Source organism: Prionailurus bengalensis, chromosome E3, assembly GCF_016509475.1.
Source record: "Prionailurus bengalensis isolate Pbe53 chromosome E3, Fcat_Pben_1.1_paternal_pri, whole genome shotgun sequence".
In the NCBI taxonomy this organism is placed as follows: Eukaryota; Metazoa; Chordata; class Mammalia; order Carnivora; family Felidae; genus Prionailurus; species Prionailurus bengalensis.
The window spans coordinates 32,112,748-32,137,946 of NC_057357.1; the positions used below are offsets into that span (position 1 = coordinate 32,112,748).

Consider the following 25,199-nt stretch of genomic DNA (forward strand, 5'->3'; position numbering starts at 1 on the left):
CGGTAATTTTCCCAGAGTCGCACAGACTGTAAGTGAGGGCCCAGGCTTCCCGGTCAGGCGCTCCTACCCTAGACCCTGAGAAATGACAAAGGTTTAAGGAGCTGCTGAGAAGAAAATGCGGTCAGTCCACACAGTGGAATGTTACTCGGCCTTAAAAAGGAAGCACATTCTGAAACCCGTTACGAGGTGGACAGACCTTGAGGGCGTCAGTGCAAAGTGAGATACAGAGATACGAAAGGACACATCCTTTGCGATCACACATATGCAGGGCACCCAGGGCAGTCACATTCGCAGAGACAGAGAGGAGATGGTGGGTGCCCAGGGGAGCGGGGGTGGGGGCTGTGCAGCGGGTAGAGATTCCCCAGGTTTTCAGGATGACAGAACGCTTCTGCAGTTGGGTGGTGGGGACGGCTGCACGGCATTATGAATGCACTTTGCACGACCAGACTGTGCGCTCAGGAGTGGTTCGGATGGCACGTTGTGTGTGTATTTTACCGCAGTGACAAATTGGGGGTCCAGGGAGAAACAGCCGAGAGGGACTCCTGTGTGAAGAAAAGACACGAATAGGCTTTTTCACGGCCGGAGGAGGAGAGTATAAGTAAGCAAGTGTGGAAGTTACAGCCTAATAAATGTCAATGAAAACAATAACAAAGTGTCATTTACACTTATTAACAGATGCTTTGACGTGACAGAATCTTGTGTTGATAAAATGGAGTGAAATTGGCACAGAGAGATGGAGCTAATAGCAGAAGTGAATTGGCGTCACCTTTTTGGAAGGCATTTTAGCAACATTTGTAAGAAAGCACAAAAATTGTTATACGTTTTTGACCCAGTTAATTTTACTTTGGGGAATTAAGGAACTAGGACTCGGAGAGAAGCACGAGCTAGTCACTCCCTGTAGCATTATTTGTATCTAATGGTAGAGGCACAGCTCAGTGAAGTACAGTTGGGCGTTTGATGGGATTTTTGCCCATTTATTAGAACGATGCTTTTCGTAGAATTTTTGAAAAGAATTGCATTTGAAATATATGAATACTGCTCTTAACAACATGCGGGTATATACACCAAGCCTGAATGAGAATCCCAGAAAGAAGAAGGCCCGATTGGCCCAGTGGAATTCTGAGTGATATTTACAACAGTGTTTTTCTTTCAATTTTACGTGATTTTGGAGTGAAAATCGGGAGGAAAAACGGTATTTGATGATAGGCTAGAGCGTGCCCTACCACTTCTTTAAAAAAACGGAGCTCTGACGTTTCAGGTAGGCTCGCCCAGGCAGAGACGGGAGTGCCGCTGAGTTGTTTAAGACCATTCTAAAGTGGTCACCCTTTTGGGCGAATGCATGGCGCTGGTTGACGCCCAATGGCCACGATTCTCGGAGAACTACTATCAAGTTAATGATTCAGAAAGTCCCCACTTTTGTATGCATTATTTGTGATGATTGATGTCCGAACCACCTGTCCGAATGGCCCTCCAAGGTCTGCTCCCTTCTTCGAGGACTACTGTTTGTTTGGTTGGTTTGTTTGTGTTTTTCGTTCCATCTGAGCAGTGCCTGCCAGCTGAGGTTGGGGGGGGAGCTGAGTGCCGGCTGCAGGAGGGGCCACTACCTGCTTCACCAGGAATAAACCCCAGGTTGGGTAATTCAGCACACATGGCATTTTCCAGATTAGAAAATTAATCTAAAATCTGCTAGGAAAATGCGTGTTTTGTGGCCTCCGTCCGGAGTTAGAAAATATAAAATAGAGATCACCTTTACTCTCCAGTTTTCTTACATCTTCAGAGGCTTGATGTATTTTGCACAATGATTTCCTTTTTCCAGAGCTAGTCCAGGGATTTCACTGCTTGCCCAGACCCCGTGAGGGGAGCGTGGACTGCTCCTGAGGTGTCAGTGAGGTGTTTTTCTTTTGAAAGTTCTTTTTTACTCTCAGGACATGTCCCTTCTGCTCCGTAAGTTAAAGTGGAGAAAGTTGCATGTTCTGGAAGCATCGGTTCTTGTCCGCTGAGCTGCACCCAACCTGGAGGAGTAGTACGTTTACTCAGAGGGCCCGACCAGTATGGCCACGGAATATGCTCCAGGATCTTCATTTATTGGAGAAAGTTCTTTGAGGTCGGAGTGTCTTGGGCTGATCTTTTACTTATTCTCATCTTTCCCTCTGCCTTTGTCAGGATTGATGTATCTCAGAATGACCTTCCTTGGGAATTCATGGTTGACCGTCTCCCTACTATCTTATTTTTCCCCTGCAGCAGGTAAGTTTTTTCACTATTTTCGATCTTTACTCAATATTTGGGCAGATGGGATTCTTTTGAAAATGAAAAGGGTTTAAGGTGCTTCACAGAAATGAAATGCAAATCATTAGCTGTTACTAAACTATTTTGAATAAAATGTATTGTTAAAAAAATGTTCCATTGAGGGGAAAAAAAAAGAAAAAAAAAATGCGCCATCATGGACCCGGGGTAAAAGGGCTTTCGTGTCACAAGGTCGGAGGTGGTTTTTGTTAAGAACTTCACCCCTCCCACAGTGTTTTCACGAGCGTGCATGTGGCCGTCAGAACTCGTTTGCCTTCTGGGTCTTATGAGCCTCCAGTGGATCCCGAGATGGATGGCAAAGAGCCACGTTCACCTGGCCAGACAGCAGCTCATCTCTTGAGCCCCCCGGGCGTCAGGCCCTGGCTGACCCAGGCTTTCATGTGCGTCATTTTCCATCGAGTTCTCCTGATGCCCGGCTTGTCTCTCCTGTGCAAGCTGGAAATGGAGATGACTCCTCACTGTACCCCGTTCATGGGATTCAAGGAGCCTTCTCCCCACGTGTGCAGACTTCCATGAACGTCTGCCACGGGGCTGTCCCCTTGATCTCTTCACATCGTGCAGGCGGGCTCCAAGTCCAGTGATAACAGCAACTGCCCTGAAAGCCCGGCAGGCGGGGACGGGACCTAAGCAAGGAGGACGAACGGCCTAACTTGGCAATTAGTAAATGTTGGGTGCGGATGTTTTGCTAAAAGGGAAATGAACTCTTGGCCTTTAAAAGCCTGATAAACGAGATGTTCTGACCCTTTTAAAAAAAAAAAAAGACTCTCTTTTGTTTTCAAAAGGGTCCTCGGGGACCTAGTCACACGACTCTGATGGTATCTTTTTAGGGAAAAAGCATTTGCAGGTTATTCTAACGAGGTCCTTAATTCACGTATGTGGTGTCTCCTGTTTTAATTTCCTGCCCTCGCTTTTACTGTTCACGGCAGCTACTGCCATACTTTTTATTTCTCTTTTTATTTCTCATAGATACCTAATCATTTCCTTGTTGTTTCCTCTTTATCTCAAGGAATTTTTGCTGGAATACTTCCTGGGGTAGTAGGGTCCTGTCACATCATGCACTAAAAACAGAGCGTGACTCATCCTGTTGTGCTGACTGTTGTCATGAGCCTCTTTCCTTCTAAGAAATAAAGTGCCGCACAATCAAGGAATCATGGACCATAAAGCAATTTCATCTGTGTGGGATGGAGGTTGGGCAGGAAGTTTAATGAAGCATGGTTTTCGAATTTCAAACATAGTTTGGAAAAGTATGAAAGTCCTAACATCCAGTAGGTGCCAGCAGCTAGAATGCATGAGTACGTCTTGAGCGAGACAGAAAGAGATACACCGAGAATTGGTGACGGGGTGTGTGTTGGGGGACTGAGTCAGGCTGGAGTGCCTTGCAGTAGAAAGTTGCCTGATTGTCCATGTGAGGATGTGCATTGGTGATCCCTGCAGCCCCTTAGTGTTTTGCTTTTAGCTTTTTTAATGTTTGTTTATTTTTGAGACAGCACTAGTGGGAGAAGAGCAGAGAGAGAGGGAGTCACAGAATCCGCAGCAGGCTCCAGGCTCTGAGCTGTCAGCACAGAGCCCGACGCGGGGCTGGAACCCACGAACCGTGAGATCGTGACCTGAGCCGAAGTCAGACGCTCAACTGACTGAGCTGCCCAGGCGCCCCTGCGGCCCCTTAGTATTGGAAAGTCAAGAATGTAAATACGGAACGTGAGAAGAGTGTCCAGCTCTTTGTTAACGGAGAGAGCTTGGTAAACCAAAAAACCTCATTACTGCTCTGGAATGGAATTTTCCTTATTTCCTAAAAGTAAAGAGTAGTCACAAGAGAAGTGAGCTCCCTGTTAGCTGGTCCAGATTGAATGAGTGCTCAGGTTACTCAGAGGGTGTGAACAGGCACAGGGTGTGAGCTGACCGCTGGCAAGAGAGGAAAGGAGAGATCCCTTTTTCACGGTGACTGTGCTTACGTCATCTTCAGTGAAAAGAATGCAAAAGCGTGCGTGCGTTTTGATAAGAGCAGCCTGCCCACACACTAGGTTACGTGCGCAGTAAGTAGGGGAGTGTCAAGATGATGACGGTTACTTTGGAGGAGGATTCCAGGTGATGGGGGGGGGTGCCCCGTTTGCTGTGCACATTGCCTCCAGCCAGCACGTATTTCACAGTCCTGGAACAGAAGCCACATGCAAGGGCTTGTCCTCTGCCACCGGGCGCGCCCTGGGCCGCCTCCTGCGCCCACTGGCTTTCCTGTGCAGGTGCCTCATAGAGCCGCTCTTCCTGCCACCACTGCGTGTGACGTTTCAGAATCGAGGCGCCCTGGCACGCGCCTGGGTGAAGACGTCACAAGGATGGGCTGGTTCATTCTAGCATGTGCCCTGGCAAGGACACAAGACTTGAGAGGAGCAGCCCGCCCGGCCGCAGTAGCACGGCCCCGTCTTTGGAGAAGATGCCTTACACCCTCGGTCAGGTTTTTATTTGGCCGTTTAGGTGCTAGAGCTACGTGAACACACGCCTAGGGAATTCCGAAGGGAGTCGGACCGCGGGGCCTTTTACCACCACGTTTCCAAAATGATTCTTTCCTGGGGAGTTTGTTCACACCTGTGTCCTTGCTACTTGTAAAAAGTGGGAAAGCATTTGAGCACGCGTGTTAGGCAGACTCACGGGGATGGCGCCCCGAACTCTGCTCTGAAATAGCGTGCTTACAGAGGTCGTTTTCAGTCACGTGAAGGTCTCCCACCCACGCTCCGGTCCCTCGGCAGCCCCCTCCCGGGGCAGTTCGGGTACTCTGCCCTACAAGACCGGGTTTGCGCCGCCTAGGTGGGTCTCGGAGCCGATCCGGCCTCTGCTCATCCTTCCCCGCCTGCACCCCACAGGCACCAGGTGGTTTGTAGTCGTCGAATGGCTGGGAGGGCGCAGTCGAAGAAAGCTTCTGGAGGTTAAGAAAACCATGTTTTAAAGTAGGGCGTGGTTATATATTTACTCTGAATATTTGACTTTTCCACTTCCCTGAAAGTCTCCCTGAGTGTGGTATAAAATGGGGCATATGCGATTTTAATTTCCCTGTGAATACTTATTTCATTGGGAAAGAGCTACCCATCAGTAGAACACCTTTTGTCTTAGGTATTTGGCCCCTGGCTTTGTGTGTGGCGAGGGCTCGTGAGCTTGTAATGAGTGGTTTCTGGTTGGGCTTTGAAAGAACAGTATGATTGATTTTAGGCTAACGCTCAGCTTTCAGGTAACTCGTGCCCTCCTTCCAACAGTCCCGTGAGGGCAACAACACTCCCGTCACCCCTTCCACGGGTGAGGGGGTGCAGGGGCGCAGAGAGGCCGCCGGGCTGGGCACTCACGACGGTGGGCGGCAGCCTTACAGGTCTGCCTGGCAGGTGGCCCTGCCTCACCCCCGTTGCTTTAGGACAACGTAGCCGCTCTTTGCCCACCTTGTGCGTCAAGCTGGTGGCTCTGATGTAGTGCGGCCAGATTGTGCATACACAGGTCACTGTACACACGCCAGACATTTTGGTCATCAGGCAGTTAAATGACAACTTCTCAAAAGGGATTTTCTGCATCAGGGCTTGCAACAGAGTTTTGGGGGAAAACCCCCTTCCTACGTCGCTTTGCTTCCTTATTCTGTGCTCTCAGGGCAGGGCAGCCTTCCTTTCTCACAGTCCCTTGGTGGGTCTGTTTGACCGGAGTCAGGGCCTGAGTGACACTTCGCCCATTTTGCTAATAACAACGTCTCCAGATGTTGCCAGATGCCCGTGGCAGGGGGCGGGTTATAGTCTCCCCCAGGTAAGAACTCCTGCTCTGAATAACGCGTCCTACCGGCTGGCTGAAGAAATCCGGCTGAGTGTTCAGTCTTCATTTCACCAAGCACTTTGACGGCCACGGGGTGACACAGGTGACGTCCTGCCCGGGGACGCCCTTCCTTACCGGCCACTGGGCCTCCCAGAGCTCGAAGAGGCCCCTCTGCCCACACGCTGCCGGTGCCCTCTTGGGCCTGGGAGCTCCTTGTCTTGCTTAGAAGGTTAACAGAAACTGAGCTCTTTGTCTTGGGCACAGACACACAGTTGAGATAAGCGGCCTTAATTACATAACAAGCACAGGCGACAGGCTCCGCCTTGTAGAAACATTTTTGCCCAGATAACATTTTCCTTGCTGACTTCTGGTAAGTAAAATCCTCAGAATGTCTCCTGGTGGGAAGCCAACGGCCCGGCCTCCGGTGGCAGTGCCGTCCGGACGGAGCGTGTTGACGGGGCTGTCCCCTCTGACTCCTTTCCCTCTCTCTCCAGGAAGGACCGCAGTGTGAAGTACCCCGAAGACCTTCCCATCACCCTTCCCAATCTGCTGAGGTTCATCCTGCATCACTCGGACCCGGCTTCTTCCCCTCGGAGCCGGGCTGATCCTCCCACCAAAGAGTGTGTTCAGAGCGAGGCCGTCTTCCAGCAGGGGCACATCTCCCACTTGGAGAGAGAGATCCGGAAGCTGAGGGCGGAGATCGGCGCCCTGCAGCGGGCGCAGGGGCAGGTGGAGGCCCAGCTCTCGAGCGCGCGCAGGGACGGGCACCGGCTGCTGCGGCAGAAGCAGAGCCTGGAGGCGCGGCACGGGCTGCTCCGGCTGCACAGCGAGCAGCTGCGGGCGCTGGCCGAGCGCAAGGCCCGCGAGCTCGAGGAGCTGGCCCGCAGGCTGCAGGAGCTGGCCGACGCCTCGCAGGACCTCCTCACGGAGAACGCGTGGCTCAAGATCCTGGTGGCCACCATGGGGCGGAAGCTGGAGGGCCGGGACGGAGCGGACGAGCTCGCTCCCCCGCGAGAGGCCCGCCCCGACCGCCCCGAGCCTTCAGGTCCCCCCCGGCTCCCGGGCAGCGCCCCTCCGCCTCCCAACGTCAGCTCCGCGCCGGCGTCCGAAAGGAGCGAGGAGAACAGGACAGGCTGACTTGTAAAACGACACGAAGAAATCCGAGGAGAAAGCTGTACGTTGGGAATATATTTATGCAAATTTTATTGAAATTTATTGTAAATAAAGATTTTCTCAGTGGTCTAGAAAATCACGTTGAGTGTCATTCAGCTTTTCTTGGAACAGGGATGACACCCCTCCGCTCATGGCACAGATTTGGTAGCTTTGAGACGGAAGCAGTAGCCCAGCCCGTTTGAAGATGTGGCTGAAACGTCGGTCGGCGTCTCCGCGGCTCAGCCACCGGGTTCCCTCCCCACCCCCCCTGTTGCTTCTGTGAGGACTCGCGGGATGGAAGGCTGATTTCCTGACCGGCCCGTTGGAAGACCTCAGCACAACAGTCGGGCTCCTGAGAGAGAACCGAATGAGAGGCCGTGACTAAGCTGTGTGATTCGTGGCTCTGGCCGCTATGCTAAAAAAAAAAAAAAAAAAAAAAAAGCTGTCGATCCAGGAACAATGAGCGCTATTATGTGGTGGTTCTCGGCCTCTCCAGGCACTCCCAATGGCCCCACAGAGACCCCCCCCACCCCCGCCACTGGTGCCCCGCTGTGCCTGTGACTGTGGCCGGGCACCCACCCACCGCCACGGCAGGGATGATACCCCTGGCAACCGGGGCATCATGGGACCTAGGACCCGCCAGGAGCGGAACCCAGGACAAAGTGGCGGTTCATGGTTTCAAAACCCAAACCTCCCTGGGACCACCCCGGTCAGGGTCAGCCCCGGGGTCCTCGGCTCCCCAAGGGGACGCAACCTGGGCGTGTGCTGCTGGCTGGCTGCGGGAAGGAGAGGTAGAAAGCCTGGAAGTTCTGAAATGCGGGGAGAACGGATCAGACACCCCAACGCCTTCCATGTTTGTCTGGAGGGCCCTTCAGCAGGCCAGCCATCTCCCTGATCTTCTGCCCAGCATCTTGGAACGAGCTGGCCCCCTCCGGCCCCCGGGGGCTCCGAGGGGGTCTTGCCTGACTTCTCAGACTCGGCCATCCCCATTTAGGGGCCGACATCTCTCCTGGGCTAAATAAGGCCCAGCCTCCTGCCTTGCCCGGGCTCCTGGGTAGCCCCCTGGGGCATCTCATTCCTGCCTTCAGCTCACCCGGCTGAAGAGCTACCCTCCTCCCTCCCCCCGAGCTGATGCTTCACGTTTGACCCCCAGTTTAAGTGCCGCCAAAATGAAGTGTTCGCTAAGCTCCTTCCTTGGGGGTTCCAGAAAGTAGATGAGTTCAACATGCTTTGTTGAGGAGACTTGGTGAGGCCAGAGGAGCCTCGGCCAGCCTGAGCAGGAGGCCAGAGCTTGGGAGGGGGAAGGGGTGGGCTGGGAGTGGGGTGGAAGCCACGGAGGGCCAGGTTTCCCAGGTGAAGCCCAGGCCGGCCCCCAGTTTACTACGAAGGATGCCTGCACAAGCCACGTTTTAATCACCATAGCTGAGGATGTGCTTCGGGATTGGGATTCACAATCTTAGCGAGTTCACCCAAGTGGGACACCTTGGGGATGCAGGCTTTGGGGGTGCCGGCCCCACCGAGACAGCCACCAACTCATCTTCGTGGAAACCCGGTCCTGAACCTGACACTCTCCACCCACCCCCCCCCCCCACCCCGCACCCTCCCCCAGGCGCCCTGTACCAGGGGGCCGTCAGGCAGGTGATGTGCTCACAACCCTGGGCAGCACTCGGGACTCTCCGAGCCAGGTCGGGGTACTCTCCCAGGTGGCCCGCCAAGGAAGGAGGGGCCCGGGACCCAGCAGGTGGGTGGTACTCTGAGAAGAAAGGAAACTAATGTGTGAAAGGGGGAGGGAAAAACCCCTCGAACCTCCCCCCCACCCTCCAGTGCAGAAAATACTAAATACAACAAACAAAAAAGCATGAGTTCCTCTTTCCCCGGGCGGCTGGTTTCAGATGGTCGGTCAGGGCCACAGGCTCCGGTGTTTCCAGCGAAGCCTGCGCTAAGTGATGCCGGGGAGGGGGACAGCACGGCGGGGGGGGGGGGGGGGGGGGGGGGGGGCAGGGGAGAGAGTGTTCGGCCTGCTCGAGAAACTGCTCCGCCGCCAGGCCGCCCGGCAGCCCTCGGGACGCGTGCCCTGACTCGTCCTTCACCGGCTCGCCAGCGGCAGCGGCCTCCTTGCAGTAACTCCGCTCTCAACAGGAACTGGTCTCCGGCGACCGAAGCAGGGGCGTGTGGTTCCTCCATCCGTTGCCAGCCAAGCAGAAATCCCCACAGCACCCCAGCTGCTGAGCCAGGACACTGAGAATGGACGGGTCACGTCCTCTGCCTGCACACGCCCTTGTGGAGACCCCTGCGCCGTGCACCGCGGGCCCTCCCGTGTCCCAGGCCCCCGCCCCCGGCGGAGCCTTGCGTCGGCTCATCATCGCTACGGTCGGTCCCACGTGCTCTACACGGGATCGTTAAAAATCAGCAAAGGAGGCTCTAAGCACATGCTTCCGGGGCCTATTTACACTTCGGAGGGTTGTGAGTCCCCGCGTTACAGAAGTAGCTCCGTCCGGAACAGGCTCAGCTAAACATTCAAGTAACAAGAGGGCTATGGGGTCGAGAGCCCCGGCGAGGTCAGGCCTGCCCACTGCCTGCAATGGGCAGTCCCACCAGGAGGCCGAGGGGACGCCCGGGGCCACCGGGTCCTGGCTCAGGACGGCCAGGACGTCGGGAGTCCGTGCATGCGGTGACGAAGCCCGGGGAGGCCGTGCCAGCAAGCGTCAGCCCCGCCTCTCAGCGGCCCCCGCCCGCAAGCGGGCCTGGGGGCCTCGGCATCCCGGCTCAGCCGTGGACTTCTGGGCCACTGGGGGTCAGCTTGGCCTTCCTCTCCACGCACGGTCCCTTGGCGGAGTACTGCACCAGCAGGAAGGGCTCCTTGGTCTCGCCATCCCCCACGATGCTCTCCTCGTCTTCCGACTGGCTGATGCGCTGCAGCCGCAGGTAGCACCAGCAGCCCAGGATCAAGGCCCCCAGGGCCGCGATGGCGATGAGGATGACGATGACCGTGACCACGCCCGTGGTGGGGCTGTGGTCCATAATAGACATGGTCAGCGCCTGGGGACGCTTCCGCGGGAGGAAGCTCGCAGGGCGGTCGGCTCAGCGAGGCTGGAACTCAGGCTGGACGCAAGGGCCCTGGAAGACAAAGCAGGGGTGAGGCGCCGGCGGGACCCCGACAGCTCACGGGCTCGGGGTGGGGGACGGGGGCTCTCCGACAGGGCCTCTCTGTAATCAGATCTCAGGCCTGACCGCCCTGCCCTCATCCCAGTGAAAGACACTGGGAAATGACATCAGTCCCTCTCTCAAACAGGCGGCATGGGGAAGTCACCCAGTCTTCTGGAACACCTGGGAGAGGGAGCTGCAGCCGGCCTGGGAAGAGCCAGAAGCAGCCTGGTCCTGGACCGTGGAGGCACTCAGGATGGCTCTGGGGAGGGCAGGGAAGGGCGGGACAGAGCGGACCCCACAGGCTCCAAGCTCAGCGGCAGGCACAGGACCCAGACTGCGCACGGGTCAGTACACAGTGCCTGTCACTACAGATGCATCAGGGCCACGCCAGGGACACAGGGGACCTGGTGTCCGGATGCTACGTTGGGCGGGGTGGGTGAGACCCAGGGAGGCGAGGCGGAGGCTGAGCTGGCAAGAGGGGCCGGCCCTTGGGGAGGAGCGTTCCTGGCAGGGGAGTGGCGTCTTTGAAGGCTCTGAGGCAGGAGAGGGCCTGCTGCTGAGAGGGCGCAGGAGCCGCAGGCGGTGGGCAGCTGGACCCGAAGCGTCAGCTGGTGCCGGTGGGCGGCCGGACCACGTCTGGCCGCTGCAGGCTCAGACCAGCCCCTCCGCCTTGCGGGGCCTCGGGGTCCTCCTCTGTTAACGGGGCTGGGGACTGGCACAGACGGCCGGCAGCGGGAGGCACAGCACATACAAAACACCCAGACTCATCCAGTGATGGTGGGCGAGGCTGGAGGTGCTGAAGCCAGCGGGCTCCCCTGGGTCCCAAGACCCTGCACTTTCTGGCTTCTCCTCCTCACCGTACAGGAACCAAATGATAGTGACTCGCACCCGACTGGTGTGAGGGTGGGGAAAAGCCCGCGCCCACCGGGCACGCGGTAAGAGCCAGCTGCGGGATCCATTTCTCTGGTAAGAGGGACGTCAATGCAAGGACGCAGCACTGGACGGGGAGGTTTTCCCTCCAGACAGGATGGAACTTGACGTCCTTGAGCAATCACCGCCTTAATTAGAAATGGTTCTCACCCACACCAGGGAGACTCCCCGCCCGCCCAAGGCCAGGCTAGCCTGAAGGTCAGAGGCAGCTAAGTCCACGCCCCTGGAGTCTGTCCTGGGACCGGGGCCCCCCGAGTACGGCCCTGCCACCGGTGCTCACGTTTGCAGAGGCGTCCTGGGCAGGGGGGGGGTGGCACTGTCCCTGCAGTCTGCCCCCTTCTTCCCACCTGCAGGGTCAGGCTGCTGTGGTCACGGTCAACAGGCTCCCTGGCCCACCTGTACGGGTGCACTGTAGCCAATGCCCGGTCCCCCAAAGGAAAAGCCCCGAGTCCTTACAAGTGACCTACAGGGCCTGACGGGACGCATCCCTACCTGCTGCTTCTCCCTAGCCACAGTGACCCCACCGCCTCTGACCTCCAGGCCTTTGGCCCCGCAGGTCCTCCTCTGCCCCAACGCTCTGCTCCCCTCGCCCTTGTCCAGTGGCTCTCAGCTGGGGCGACTGTGCCTCCCAAGGGACATTTGGCAATGTCTGGAGACATTTTCGCCGTCACCACTGGCTGTGGGGGTGCTATTGCTATGGAGTGGGCAGAGGCCAAGGATGTGCTAAACATCCCACAGTGCCCTCCACGAACAGAGATCGGGCCCCAAACATCAACAGTGTGGATGGAGGGTGAGAAGCCCTGATGCTGTTGACGCCAGCTCGGGGGGTGGGGGGGACGCCTTCCAGGCTCCGCAGCCCAGCGGGGAGAGTCCAGGAGGGTCTCCCTGTTCTACAACTGCACCTGCTCTCCCCATCCCCCCTGCCCACCACTCCCTCCAGGGCGCTTGCTTCAGTGCGCAACCCTGGCTCCCACAGCACGGCCATCTGGTTAGCACTCGCCTCCCCCATCGGGCTGTGTGCTCCAGGAGGGGCCCTGCACACTTCTGTGCTGCCAAGTGCACAGGCTTATCCTGGCTTGTTCCCCGTCCTCGGCAGGGCTGCCATCGGCTTCCACAAGCCCTCTCAGCCTGTCCCCCCAGGCCTCCAGATGGGACAGGTAGCCCCGCCCCCTCCGCACACCCCGAGACGGCCTGCCAGCTGGGCGGGGGAACCTGTCCCCACCCCCAGGCTCTCCTCCTGCTAGGGAGGACAACCCACGTGCCTCGTCCCTCTCCCCGGACCTCTTGTGTCCAGGGCCTGCTGGGGCACCTGCCTTCCCACCAGGCCCCCGGACAGGAAGACAGCGCGGTGTATCAATTCGGAAGGGGAAGTGTGTGTGTGTTTGGGGAGTGGGGGTGGTTTGGGGGCAGGAAGTGGGAAATCAAACAGTGGCAGCAAGATGGAGGGTGGGGGGACCCCAGGGGCCGAACCTGCCGGGGGGTCTAGGAGGCACCTACAAGTCCAGGGGGAAGCCAAGTGGCCCCTGGACTGATGAGGAAACGGAGACAGCAGCAGCCCCAGTTTAAAGAGACCCTTTGAGAGCAGTGGTGACCTCCAAGCCGTGTCTGCTGCACCTGCCCCAGGCCAGGAGGACTGGGCAGAGCCAGGTATGGGCCTCTCCCCGCCATGAGCATAGAGCCGGGTGACCAGGCCATGGTCATGACCGGCCTGTGCTCCCTGGCACCCCCCCGGAATGCGTTTGCTTATTCCCTCATTCACTCGGCAACATTTACTGGGAACTGATTAAAAAACAAAAAGTCTCACCACGTCATCCGCTGCTCAGAATCCTCCCTGGCATCAGCAGAGAATCAAAATCCCCTGCCCCCCCCCCCCCCCCCGCCGCCTTCCCACCTCAAGGCCTCTGAACTTTCTGTTCCTTGTACCTGGAATGTTCTTCCTGGATTGTCCCATGACTGGCCCCTTCCTATTATATGGGACTTCCTCTGCAGGTGCCTCTGGGAAGATATCTTCCCAGACCACCCTGGCTCCAGATGCCCCGCCGCCCCACGCCTGCCACCGCCTTGCACAACTTTGTGTTATTCCCTAGGGCTCCCTGCTACCTGAAGTTCTCTCGGGTCAGAGAACGTGCCGCCTTGGCCGACTCTGAGTCTGTAAGCAGAGGGCATTGTCCATCTTGTCCACGGCTGATCCCCAGCCCTATTCTCAGCACACAGCAGGCGCTCAATAAATGTCTGCTGAGAGTTCCGAGCCTGGGGACAGAGTGATGAGATAGAGGGGCCCCTGCCCTCATGGGGATCATGGTCAGCAGCACCACCCCCCTACCCCGAGCCAGCTCTCCAACCCAAAGCCACTACTGGGACCCTACGCGTGCGTCCCTGCACCTGTCCCAACCGACTCCTGCCAGAGGCTGGCAGCCTGAGAGCGAGGGCAGAGGCATCGTGTGCAGGTGGATCCACAGCAGGCCTGAGCCCATGAAGGGCAGCTGCCTCCACGTGCTGGGGGGCAGGGAGAGGAGGGGGCCACCGAGAATCAGAGCCCAGAGGAAACCTGAAGCATGAGGGCGGCTGGCTGGTTCCCCCTGCACCCCCTTTGGCCCGGGCTGGACCCCACCTCTCCTGGACTTCCCTCATGCCCTTCTGAACCAAAGTAGCTCCTGCAGTCAGCAGACGCCTCACCCTGATCCAGGAAAGCCCACGGGGTGGGATCAGGAGGGCCACAGCTTGGGCCGGGTGGATGCCCAGGATGGCATGTGGGAGACCCGGACCCCTGAGAACGATCATCAAGGAGTTAACATTCATTCCGTATGTTTAATCCTCCTAATGACCCTGCTCACCGGTCTCAACCCCCCCTTTACAGATAAGGAAACTGAGGCACAGAGAGTTCGAGTAGATTGCTCAAGAGTGAAGAGCCAGAAAGCAGGATGTGCCCCCAGAAGTGGAAGCCCAGGCGACCAAAGGAAGGGGTCTTCCAAATGCAGAGGATGGGGCCAGACTGGTGAGGGGGTGGGGGCGGGGGTGGGGGAGGGGGGGTGGGCAACAGAACGTACTCCCTCGTCCCCCACCTCAGCAGCACGTCCTCACGAGCTCCCTCGGTCAGGACAAAGATCAGCCCTGGAAACCTGAGGCCATCTGGATTCCCTGCAACATACAGGACCAACCCTCCACCCTCCCACTCTGCGGACCCCCAGCCCTGCCTCCCTCGACCAGGGTGGCCTGTCCCTCAGGTCTCCCCCACAGCTCCTGCAAAAACAGGCTCTGAAGCCCTGCCTCCCAGCCTACTGAGGCCGCCCCCCTGAGCCCCCCATTCCCTGCCCCCTCTGCCCACCAGCAGGTTCAAAAGGACAGTCCCCACCTCGGCCACCAGCAAGCTGAGGGCAGATGCCTTTCACTGTCCTGCTCTCCCTCAAAGGCCCACAACTGAGGTCTTCCCCAATGTAGCACTGGGGTCCAGTTACCTGCCTCTTCATGGGACCCCAAAACGGAGCCTTAACCCCAGTCCATGGGTGACCTTACACACTCAGGCCCAGGGGGGCCACGGCTAGCAACAGGATTCACACCCCCACCTCCCCCGCCGCCTTCCCCCCTCTACTGGGAGCTGTTCTGACCTAGCCACGCAAACTGCCCCGCATGGCCTCAGTTTCTCAGTGTGCAAAGTGGGAATGAGGCCCTGACCTCACCCCCCAGGCTGTGGGGAGGATGAGCGGCGATAAGCAATGGGAAAACGGAAGGGCCATGGGGCCATGGGGTTTGCGTGTCACCAGGCACCACGCCTTCCTGGTGCCACAGGGAGGACAGTGAGCCCTTGGGACCACCTCCGCCTCCTGTCCCCAAGGACCTGCCTCCCAGGAGGGTACAGAGCCCGGTCCGGGCCTGTAACCACACACAGCCTCTTCCTCAAGGACACCTGCCACCTTCTCGCTTAACTGGGCATATCACGAGTGTCACCCCGCCCAGCAGGACACCAGCTCGCCACCCCAACCCTGCAGCCTCCATCTCTGGGACGACCCTGCTTACATGGGCCCCTGTTTACAGTGCTTGTGGCACTGCCCCTAGGGGTTACGCCATGCCCCGCGACAACAAAGCCATCTATCTGCCAGGTGTGCCAAGAAACCAGACTCTGCCCCTTGGGGGGACCCCAGTTCACAAGCCAGAAACATTTCCTGCCTGGTTTTCCGATTAGGAACACAGGATTGCAGGGAGGACGCAGCTGAAACATCTACTTCGTGCCAGGCCCAAGCAGGCGCAGGGACCCAAGGATGCATCCCGTGAGGTTCCTGCACTCCAAAACCCAGGATCGAGAGCAGCAGGGATGCCGATGGGAAACTAACCATCACGGGGCTGTGCCCAGCCACGTAGCCAGTGTCCCCTCAGCCTCCGTCACCCACCCAACCATACCCCAGCCCCCCCGAAGAGGAAGCTGGCACCAGAACCCCCTAGGTTCCCCGCGGGCAGAAGAGGAAGCTGGTACTGAGCCGAGGGACTGCCCCAAGGTCAGTCTTGGTCTTGCGTGGCCCAGGCCTGAGGCTCATGCCCCCACCCTGTGAATCAGCCACTGGTCATTCTCACAGGGTCAGCCACTTGGCCCAACGACTCTGGCAATAACAGTAGATGCTGAACAAAAGTTGGCAATGATTACTTTGTGCTAGACGCTGAGATGCTGAACGCTTCACACGGATCAGCTCTCCTTTCAGCCTCAAAACAGCCCTAGTGTTATCACTATGCCCACTTTGCAGATAATATGCGGCTCAGAGAAGTTCAGTCAATTGCCCAAGGTCACACAGCTCAGAAGTAGCCGCAGAGGGATTCAAACCCAGGCAATCTGCATCTGGAATCCCAGATTTCAACCCTAACAGGGAAATATCATATTCTTGACCCCCACTTCCCCACTCCCCTGCCTCAGGCCCAGGTGAACCCCTGTCCCGCCGGGGCAGGCAGAGTGAGGAGGGCTCGATGCTGGGGACACAGGGATGACAGGCGCCGGGCAGCTACCGCGTGCCTAGCGCGGTCGACGTGCAGGCGCGGTGCCAGACGAGCTCCACGCACCCTCTCATTTAACCCTGCCAGGCGACGCCATCTCCACCCCTCCACCAAGGAGCTGAGTGAGGCTAGAGGGACGAAGGGGCTCAGCCTACTGGGGGACAGCTGGAGGGGGAGAGACAGCTGGAGAAGCGACTCCAGTCTGCCCGCCCGGGGGGACGGAGGAGGGGGGGCGCCCACTATACCCAGTCATGCCCACGCCGCGCAGTCATTGCCGATGGAACCCGGCACCAAATGCTGCGGCCCGTCCTCAGTTTCCCCACCTGCGAAATGGGCGCCAGACGTCGCCAGCAGCCGCACTCCCACCCCTAACCCCCGGAGCCCGCCGGACCACCCTGGGGGATGCCAGGACGCCCGCCTTCTCCGTTAATTTTAAATATCCCGAGGAGCCCGGCGGCCGGCTTGGGGCGCGGAACTGCGGGCCGCGGTGGCGGGCACGCAATGGGGGTGGGGGGAAACACCCGCTCCCCGCAAAGCGGCCGCCGCCCCCCGCCGCCTCCTTTGTCCCGATCTCGCCGCAGCGCAGCGGACAAAGAACCCCCGCCCGCGGGCGCGGGCCCCCCGGAACAGACCCTCCGCTCCCCCCCCGCAGCCGCGCCCCCGCCCGGGCCGTCCCTCCCCCGCCGCGGCGACCCCCATCCCCACCCCCACCCCGGCCCGCGGCCAAGCCGCCCCTCTCAAGCCCCCAGCCCATCGGGGGCCGCCCCTTCCCCTCCCGCACGTCCCCGCCCGGTCCCAACGCCCGACCCGTCGGGCTCCGCTCACCATGGCGCCGCCCGCAGCCCGGCCCGATCGCCCCGCGGCAGCCCCACGGGCCCGGCTCCGACCGCCAGCTAGCCCGGTCCGGCCGCCGCGCACCGTCGGGACGCTGGAGCCTCGCTCTGCGGCGGGCGGAGCATCTCCGGCTCCGCCCCGGCGGGAGGCGTGGCCCGCTGGGAGCGGCGAATGGAAGCCCGCGCTGGGACGGCGGGGCGGGGCGGACCGGGGCGGGGTCACGTGCGCGCGGGGCCGGGGCGGCCCGGGAGGGGCGGGGGCTGAGCGCAGCTGGCAACCCTGGGGGCGGGGGCCGGGGGCCGGGGGCGGGGGCGGGGGGCGGGCTCGGCCTCGGCGCGCGCCGATTGGGCGCCTGGGGCTGTGCGGGACGCCGGCGGCGGCTCTCCCTCCAGCGCCCCGACGCTGCCCCTATTCCCGCCCACTCACGGAGAGGGAAACTGAGGCGCGCCGCAGGTAAGGGTGTAGCCTGGAAACGGGGAGCGGCGGGACCCCGGGCCGGGGCAGCAGAGAGGCGGGACCTTGGAGTTGAACCTGCTAGTCTGGGGAAGGAGCAGGTCATTCACTCGTCCCTTCATTCGTTCATTCATTCATTCATTCATTCATTCATTCATTCATTCATTCATCGTTCGTGCTTCCTTTGGCTCCACACTACGGAACACCCACGGGTGCCGGGCTCGCCGGTGGCCACGCGAACAGACACGAACACGACAGACAACACCCTTGCCCGCACGGAGCTCTCATTCAGGTGCGGGCTGAGGCCGCGGGGCATTTGGCCGCTTGTAGTCATGGAATTTAATTTACGAACCCTGGGATTAGCCCCCACCAGGTGCCACGACTTGTACTAACCGCTCAACACACTTCTTCGACCCGACCTGGGACGGAAGAACCAACCCAGGCTCCAAAGTACTGAAGTACCCCAGCCCTCTCGTGATAGAGGTGGGATTCGAGGCCTGGCCTTGTCTGCCTGTAAACCCCAAGGTGCCAGTTAGTAATCTCCATTTGTCCACCCAAAAAGGCAGTCCAGCGAGATGACACTCCCTTTGTGGCCAGCTGGGGCCTACAGGAGAGGTGAGAGTGGGTCCTCCAAAGCCTCTGTGGCTCAAGTTTCCAGGGCCCCCCCCGTTTCGAAGGCAGGAGGGGGGCAGGGGGAGCCCCTCATCCTGGGAGCTGGAAGGCTTGTCTGCTGTAACAGTCTTTCCCAGCCTCCAGCAAAGCCTCTGGGAGAAGATGGGAAGACCCAGCTCACCAGGCCTGGTGGCCAGGCCCTCCTTACTCCCCCCACTCCAGCACAGCTGGCCTCTTTCCAGGTTTGCACGCACCCAGCTGTTTCCCCGCTCTGGGCCTTTGGCAGTGCTTTTTCTTCCTGCTGCAGCATTCTTGCCCTTCACCTTTCAGATCTCCACAGCAGTCCCCTTCATTATTCTCCCTGGTCTGTCTCTACCCCTCAGGACTGGGTCTGTCCTTTTCTGCCAAGTCTGCAGAATCGCACCTAGGACCCAGTAGGTGCTGAATATGGGGATGATGCGTGAATGAATGAATGAATGAATGATCACACTGCAGAATTGCGGGCCTGGCCCCACTACACCCTAGCCCAGGAGGTCCAGATGGTGAACTGGGGGAGGGGGGGGCGGGTGGCTGGAGGGGGTGTAATTAAGCGGGAACAGGGGACAGAGAGGCACAGGGAAAGCCCAGCTCGAGGTCAGGTACCCCTGAGGCCAGATCAAGCATCTCAGAGCAGCTCCTGGCCCCTGCCCAGAGGAGCCACACCTGGGAGCCCAGAGCAGGAGGAAACAGGTTCTTCCCAAGGAGCCAGTTCTAGCGGGTCTGGACAGCCCCATCCTTAGTTGGCAAAGACCTCATTAGTGGTGAGGACATGGCAGGGGTAAGCTCAGAACCCCAGTGCCAGGACTGGCAGATGAGTGAGGAGGCCAGGGACACTCTGGGGAGAAAGATTCTGGGAAAATGCCCCATGACTTAAAAGTTGAGAGACCTCTGGGTTCAAATCCAGCCTTTCCTGCTGGCTAGCTTTGGAAAAGCAGCCTACCCTCTCTGTCCTTCGTGTGAAAATGGGGGTGGGAGTTAGGTCACCATCACAAGGTCATTGTGGGCCCGTCAAATGCTTGGTTCCGATGCAGAGGAAGCAATCCTACCCATTCACTCTTACAAAATTTTTTTTAATGTTTATTTTAGAGAGACAGAGAGAGAGCATGAGCAGAGGAGGACGAGAGAGAGAGAGGGAGACACAGAATCTGAAGCAGCTTCAGGCTTTGAGCTGTTGGCACAGAGCCCGATGTGGGGCACGAACTCACAAACTGAGATCATGATCTGAGCTGAAGTCGGAGGCTCAACCAACTGAGCCACTTGGGCGCCCCGGCTCTTAACATTAGTAACAGGGGCAGACAGGTGTAGAGTGAACTTGGGCTTCACCATGTGGAATTGGGGCAAGTCACCGCAACTCTCTGAGCCTCAGGCTCCTCCTCTTCACAGGGGGTCCCATGAAACCCACCCGTGGGAATGCTCAGAGGTGGGGGGCTGGTCGTAGGCGACCTGGGACCAGGCTTCCTCTTGTCCAGAGTGAGTTGTTTCAATAACAAGAACACGAGTAACAGTAGCAACAGACAGCAAGCACCACATATGCATAAGCACATTTTAACTCCATTTGAGGGATGGGGAAACTGAGGCACAGAAATCACCTGGAAGTTGTGATAAAATGCATATTCTGACTCAGTGGGTCTGGGCCTAAAGTTCTGCTTTTCTCACAAGCTCCCAGGGGGTAGTGATGGTTTGTGAACTGTGCTTGGAGCAGTGAGAGGTGAGGCCCTTGGCTAGAGGTCACACAAGTGGGGGGCCCCCCCGAGCCTGTTTCGTCCTCACATCGTAGGCTGCCGAGTGCCCTTAACCGTGGCTGTAACTTCCTGCCTGGCCCCGGCCTTCTCCCCTACAGAGAAGAAGCAGGAAGCGTGGGTCCCCTCCCCAAGCCCATTTCCTCTGTCAGGGCCCCTGCCACCTTCCTCCAGGGTGACATCTGGCCCTTAGAACCTCCCAGCCCCCAGCATCTCCCAGGGGGGTCCTCTCTGTTGATGGCGTGGAGCTTCTCAGATGCTCATTAGCCAGGAAGATAATTAAGGGCGAGCGATGAGTTCACCCTGGCTCCCTGGGGCTTGCTGAGACCCAGCTGGGCCTGCCCTGTGCCAGCCTGGCCCGGTGCCCGCTTCCCTGGGGTGCTGGAGGGGCCGGAACCAGGGAGGGGCTTTCTGGGGAGCAGAGAGGTGTCAGCCAGCTGACTCCAGCTGGGCTTCCCTGCTTAGCCACAGCTATCAGGCTGGGTCTCCTCCCAAAAGGGTTCCAGGCCTAAATACAACTGGAAACGGCGGGGCCTTCGGGCCGTTTCCCAAAGGGAAAGGTGACCCATTGGTGGGGTCTGCAGGGTGGGGTTAGGTAGGGCACAGAGAAGCCGTCACGTAGCTCTGAATCACATAGCGATTGTCTGGTTCAAGGGGAAGAAGCTTCACCTCCTGTTACGCAGCTGTAACATCCCTTGAAGGCTGGCTCAGCCCCTTGTCACCTGGAGAGAGCAGACCCTGGGCTCAGAATCTTGCTTTGTCTACACCCTTGACCTAGAACTTAATAGCGTGTCGTTCTCTGCCTATGTATGTTTGCAGTTACTTTCTCTTTGTGGCACAGGTATTGCTTTGCCATTGATGATAGTGATATACCCATAGCTTATTATATCACCCTAATATTTAGTGGGGTGGGAAGAGTGAGTCACCTTGAAGCAGAATGTAACGGAAGATAAGTGTAGAGGTGACACGGGAACAGGGAAGCAAGGGGACGGTGGCAGATGGTTGGATGAGATGGGGAACCTGTCCAGCCGGCCAGAACTCAGGTTAGGAACCCCAGGTGCACAGAATTGCGGGCACATCATAATCCGGATGATGGTATATTCTCTTGGGTCCTTGCAGGAACTGCTCTCGTTTTCTTGAATATTTTTTAAGGATTTATTTATTTTTGAGAGAGAGAAAGAGAGTGCACGAGCAGGGAGGAGCAGAGAGACAGGGAGACAGAACCCGAAGTAGGCTCCAGGCTCCGAGCTGTCAGCACAGAGCCCAGCGCGGGGCTGAACCCACAAACCGTGAGATCACAACCTGAGCTGAAGTTGGATGCTTAACCGACTGAGCTACCCAAGCCCCCTTAAAAATTGCCATAATTATTTTAGTCACATACTACGCCCCTCCATCAAAAGCTAGGACCCTAACAATGGCCAACATCTAATCCCGAGGCAGCCCTCCCATCCCTGCCTTGTATCCTGTCTGTCTCTCAGCCTGCTTTCCCTTTTGATTGGTTTTATCATACCCACATCCTAAAAAATATACAGGCACACGGTGGAGATATTGTCGATTTTTTCCAGACTGATGTAGTAAAGCAAATACCGCAATAAAGCGAGTCAGATGCATTTTTTTGGCTTCCCAGGGCATGTAAGAGTTATGTCTACACCACACTGGAGCCTATTAAGTGCGCAGTAATATTAGGTCTAAAAAAACGATGCACATGCCTTTAGCAATTCTAAAAACACACTAGCCATCGTCTGAGCTTTCAGTGCGTCATAACCTTTCTGCTGGTGGAGGGTCTTGCCTCCATGTTGATGGCTGGTGGCTGCTGAAGGTGGGGGTGATGGCTCTGGTAGTTTCTTAAAATGAGACAACAGTGAAGTTTGCCGCATCGATGGCTTTCCTTTCAAGAACAATTTCTCTGTAGCACGTGACGCTCCTCGCGAGCATGTCACCCACAGTGTAGAGCTTCTGTCCAAACTGGAGTCAGTCCTCCAAACCCGCTGCTCCTTCCTCCACTCGGTCTCTGGAATATTCTCTATCCCTTGTTGTCGTTTCAACCATCTGCACGGCATCTTCACCAGGAGTAGATTCCATCTCAAGGAACCACTTTCTTTGCTCCTTCATAGGAAGCAGCTCCTCATCCGTTAAAGTTTTATCATGACACTGCCGCAATCCAAATAGAACAATAATGAAAAGGTGCGGAACATTGCAAGAATTACCAGAATGTGACACAGAGACACAGAGCGAGCAGATGCTGTTGGGGAAAAAGGCACCCATAGACTTGCTCAGCACAGGGTTGCCACGAACTTTCAGTTTGTAAAAAAAAAACACAGTGTCCGTGATGCACAGTGAAGCGAAGCGTGACAAAACAAGTTCTCCCTGTGTTTTTAATTTTAGTTTCTTCTCGCTAACTTTATTAGAAGAGTGTATTAGCTTCTTGGGGCCGCTGGGACGCATAACCACAAACCTGGCGGCTTAAGACCATAGAAAGTTATTCTCTCTCAGCCTAGGAGGCCAGAGATCTGATATCAAGGTGTCGGCAGGGCCGTGCTCCCTCTGAAGATTCCAGGGAAGGATCTGTTGTTCCCTGTCGCTCCTGGTGGCTGGTGGCCAGGCTTGGCAGTCCTTGGCCTGTGGACGCGTCACCCCAGTCTCTGCCACCGTTGTCACAAGTCATCTCCCCTGTGTGTCATTGTCTCTCCCTCCCACCCCCCAACATTATTGAAGAGTAATCGACAAATATAACTATATATTTAAAGGGTACAGGGATGCCTGGGTGGCTCAGTCGGTTGAGCGTCCGACGTCGGCTCAGGTCATGATCTCTCATTTTGTGAGTTCAAACCCCGCATTGGGCTCTGTGCTGACAGCTTGGAGCCTGGAGCCTGCTTCCCATTCTGTGTCTCCCTCTGTCTTTGCTCCTCCCCCACTCTCTCAAAAATAAGTAAACATTAAAAAAAAATTTAAGTATACAATATGATGATTTGATACACATACACATTATGTATCAAGATAATTATATCGTGATGCTGAACATCCTTCTCAACCATGCATATACATAGTATATCAAGGTAATCGACACACCCGTCCCCTCACATGCTTGCCTCTGTGTGTGTGTGTGTGTGTGTGTGTGCACGTGTGTGTCCCACATCTTCTTCATCCATGCATCCGTTGATGGACATTAAACCTTGTCTCCATGTCTTGGATCTTGTGAATATCGCTGCAGAGACATAAGGGTACAGGTGTTTCTTCAAGATCTTGATTTCCTTTCCTTCAGATCTATACCCAGAAGTGGGCTTGCTGGATCGTAGGGTAGTTCTACTTTTAATATTTTGAGGAGCGTCCATACTGTTTTCCTTCCTGGCTGCACCAGTTTCCATTCTCACCCGCAGTGCACCAAGGCTCCCCTTCCCCACTTCCTCCCCAACACTTGTCTCTTGTCTTTGTGATGACAGCCATGCTAACGGATATGAGGCGGTATCACCTTGTGGTTTGGATTTGCGTTTCCCTGGTGGTGAGTGATGTTGGGCACCTTTTCATCTACCTGTTGGCCATTCATGTATCTTCTTCGGGAAGATGTCTGTTCAGGTCCTTAGCCCATTTTTTCATCGGATTGTTTGCTGTTTTGGCTATTGAGTTGTATCAGCTCTTTATATATTTGGGATCCCATTCTGTAGATTGCCTTTTCGCTTCATGGATGGTTTCCTTTGGTTTTATATAGTCCCACTTGTTTGTTTTAGCTTTTGTTGCCTGTGCTTTTGGTATCTTATATAAGAAATCATTGCCAAGACTAACGTTAAGACTAACATCAATGTTTTCTTCTGGAAGTTTTATGAGTTGAGGTCTTACGTGTAAGTCTTTGATCCATTTTGAGTTAATTGTTATGAGTGATATAAGACAGGGGTCTGGTTTCATACTTTTGCATGTGGATATCCAGTTTTCCCAATACCACTTATTGAAGAGACTTATTTTTCACCTCTGTGTGTTCTTGGTACGCTGGTCAAAAGAATTAGTCGACCTCGTATGGGTGAGGCCCATTCTAACCCAGTATGACCTCATCTGAACTTAATTAATCACATCTGCAAAGACCCTGTTTCCAAATAAGTTCATATTTACAGGTTCCAAGGATTAGGACTTGAGTATGTTTTGGAGGAGGGGGAACACAATTCAATCCACAACAAAGGGCATCCAGGCCACCAAAAAATGGGATCAGGGCATATGAATCTTCTGGGACTTAGTTTCTTCATGTAATAGTATGTAGCTAACATTGACCCATAATAGTTCACTTGTTTTAGCTGTTCTGTCCTAGTCCACCAGGTCACTGGACCCCTGATCCATCACCTCTCCTGTGGATGGCCTTTTGGGCCATGTCCCATTTGGGTCGTGTCCCACTTGGTGTTTGTGGGGGTTTTTTTAAATTTTTTTTTTTGATGTTTATTTATTTTTGAGAGAGAGGGGGAGACAGCACCAGCGGGGGAGGAGCAGAGAGAGAGGGAGACACAGAATCCGAAACAGGCTCTGGGCTCCGAGCTGTCAACACAGAGCCCGACGTGGGGCTCAAACCCACGAGCCGTGAGATCATGACCCGAGTCAAAGTTGGACACCTAACTGACTGAGCCACCCAGGCGTCCCTAAAGTGGTTGTACTAATTACATTCCTACCCTCAGCATGTGCCACCCATGTCCTTTCTGACACTTGGTATTTTTAGATTTGAAAATGTTTGCCAATTGAGTATAAAATTATTTCCAGTTGAGATCTTGATCTGTATTTCCTTGATCACTAATGATACAAAGCATCCTTCTCAACCCTACGGACTAAAACATCTTCACATATACTTTCTACTAAGGTTCTGCAGCTTTGTTTTAGACATTTGAGTTCATAATCTGTCATCCTTCCCAACACTGAGTTCTCAAGGAGATTTACCTATAATTTCTATTAAAGACTTTTAAGTGTTTTTTGTTGATCGTTGGCATTAAGTCTTCAATCTAGAGTTGAGCTTTGTATAGATGGTACGAGGTAGGGATTGGCCGTATAATCTCAGGGGCTTTTGTAGGGTAGCAGGTGTATTTGGGGAACAGTGGGACAGGACGTTCGACTGGAACTCTGGAGTGTACTGGAAATCGCTCACCGGATTTTCTCAAATTCTGCTTTTTCAAATTCTGCTTCTCGCATGGCCTGTCGCCTGTGAAATCTTAAGCTTCATGTCTGTGAGCCTCAGTTTCCTCATCTGTACGACAGTGGATACTGCCC

The 25,199-nt window shown here is 56.3% G+C and overlaps 2 protein-coding genes across 4 annotated transcripts in view; one reads left to right on the forward strand and one right to left on the reverse strand.

Moving 5' to 3' along the window:
- Positions 1 to 7,333, forward strand: part of TXNDC11 (thioredoxin domain containing 11) — a 60,224-nt gene extending 52,891 nt beyond the window's left edge. For both annotated transcript variants that reach the window (XM_043560521.1, XM_043560522.1), the window contains 2 exons: positions 2,164 to 2,244; positions 6,576 to 7,333. In XM_043560521.1, coding sequence (XP_043416456.1) covers positions 2,164 to 2,244; positions 6,576 to 7,218 — 724 coding nt within the window. In that variant the 3' untranslated portion in view covers positions 7,219 to 7,333. The remainder of the gene's footprint in view (positions 1 to 2,163; positions 2,245 to 6,575) is intronic.
- Positions 7,257 to 17,218, reverse strand: SNN (stannin). 2 transcript variants are annotated; one of them, XR_006294231.1, is made up of 3 exons: positions 17,113 to 17,218; positions 9,949 to 10,350; positions 7,257 to 7,648 (listed from the first exon to the last, which is right to left on the reverse strand). XR_006294231.1 is itself a non-coding variant. In XM_043560523.1 (2 exons), the coding sequence occupies exon 2, from the start codon at positions 10,261 to 10,263 to the stop codon at positions 10,000 to 10,002; it is 264 nt and encodes an 87-aa protein (XP_043416458.1). In that variant the 5' UTR covers positions 10,264 to 10,350; positions 17,113 to 17,218; the 3' UTR covers positions 7,257 to 9,999. The 2 variants fall into 2 exon arrangements, 1 of the variants encoding a protein (XP_043416458.1); XM_043560523.1 differs by having other exon boundaries at positions 7,257 to 10,350.
- Between the last annotated feature and the right edge of the window lie 7,981 nt (positions 17,219 to 25,199).

What these genes read in the sequence shown, in the direction of transcription:
- SNN (XM_043560523.1), bottom strand. Translation starts at nt 10,263, where the DNA reads ATGTCTATTATGGACCACAGCCCCACCACGGGCGTGGTCACGGTCATC.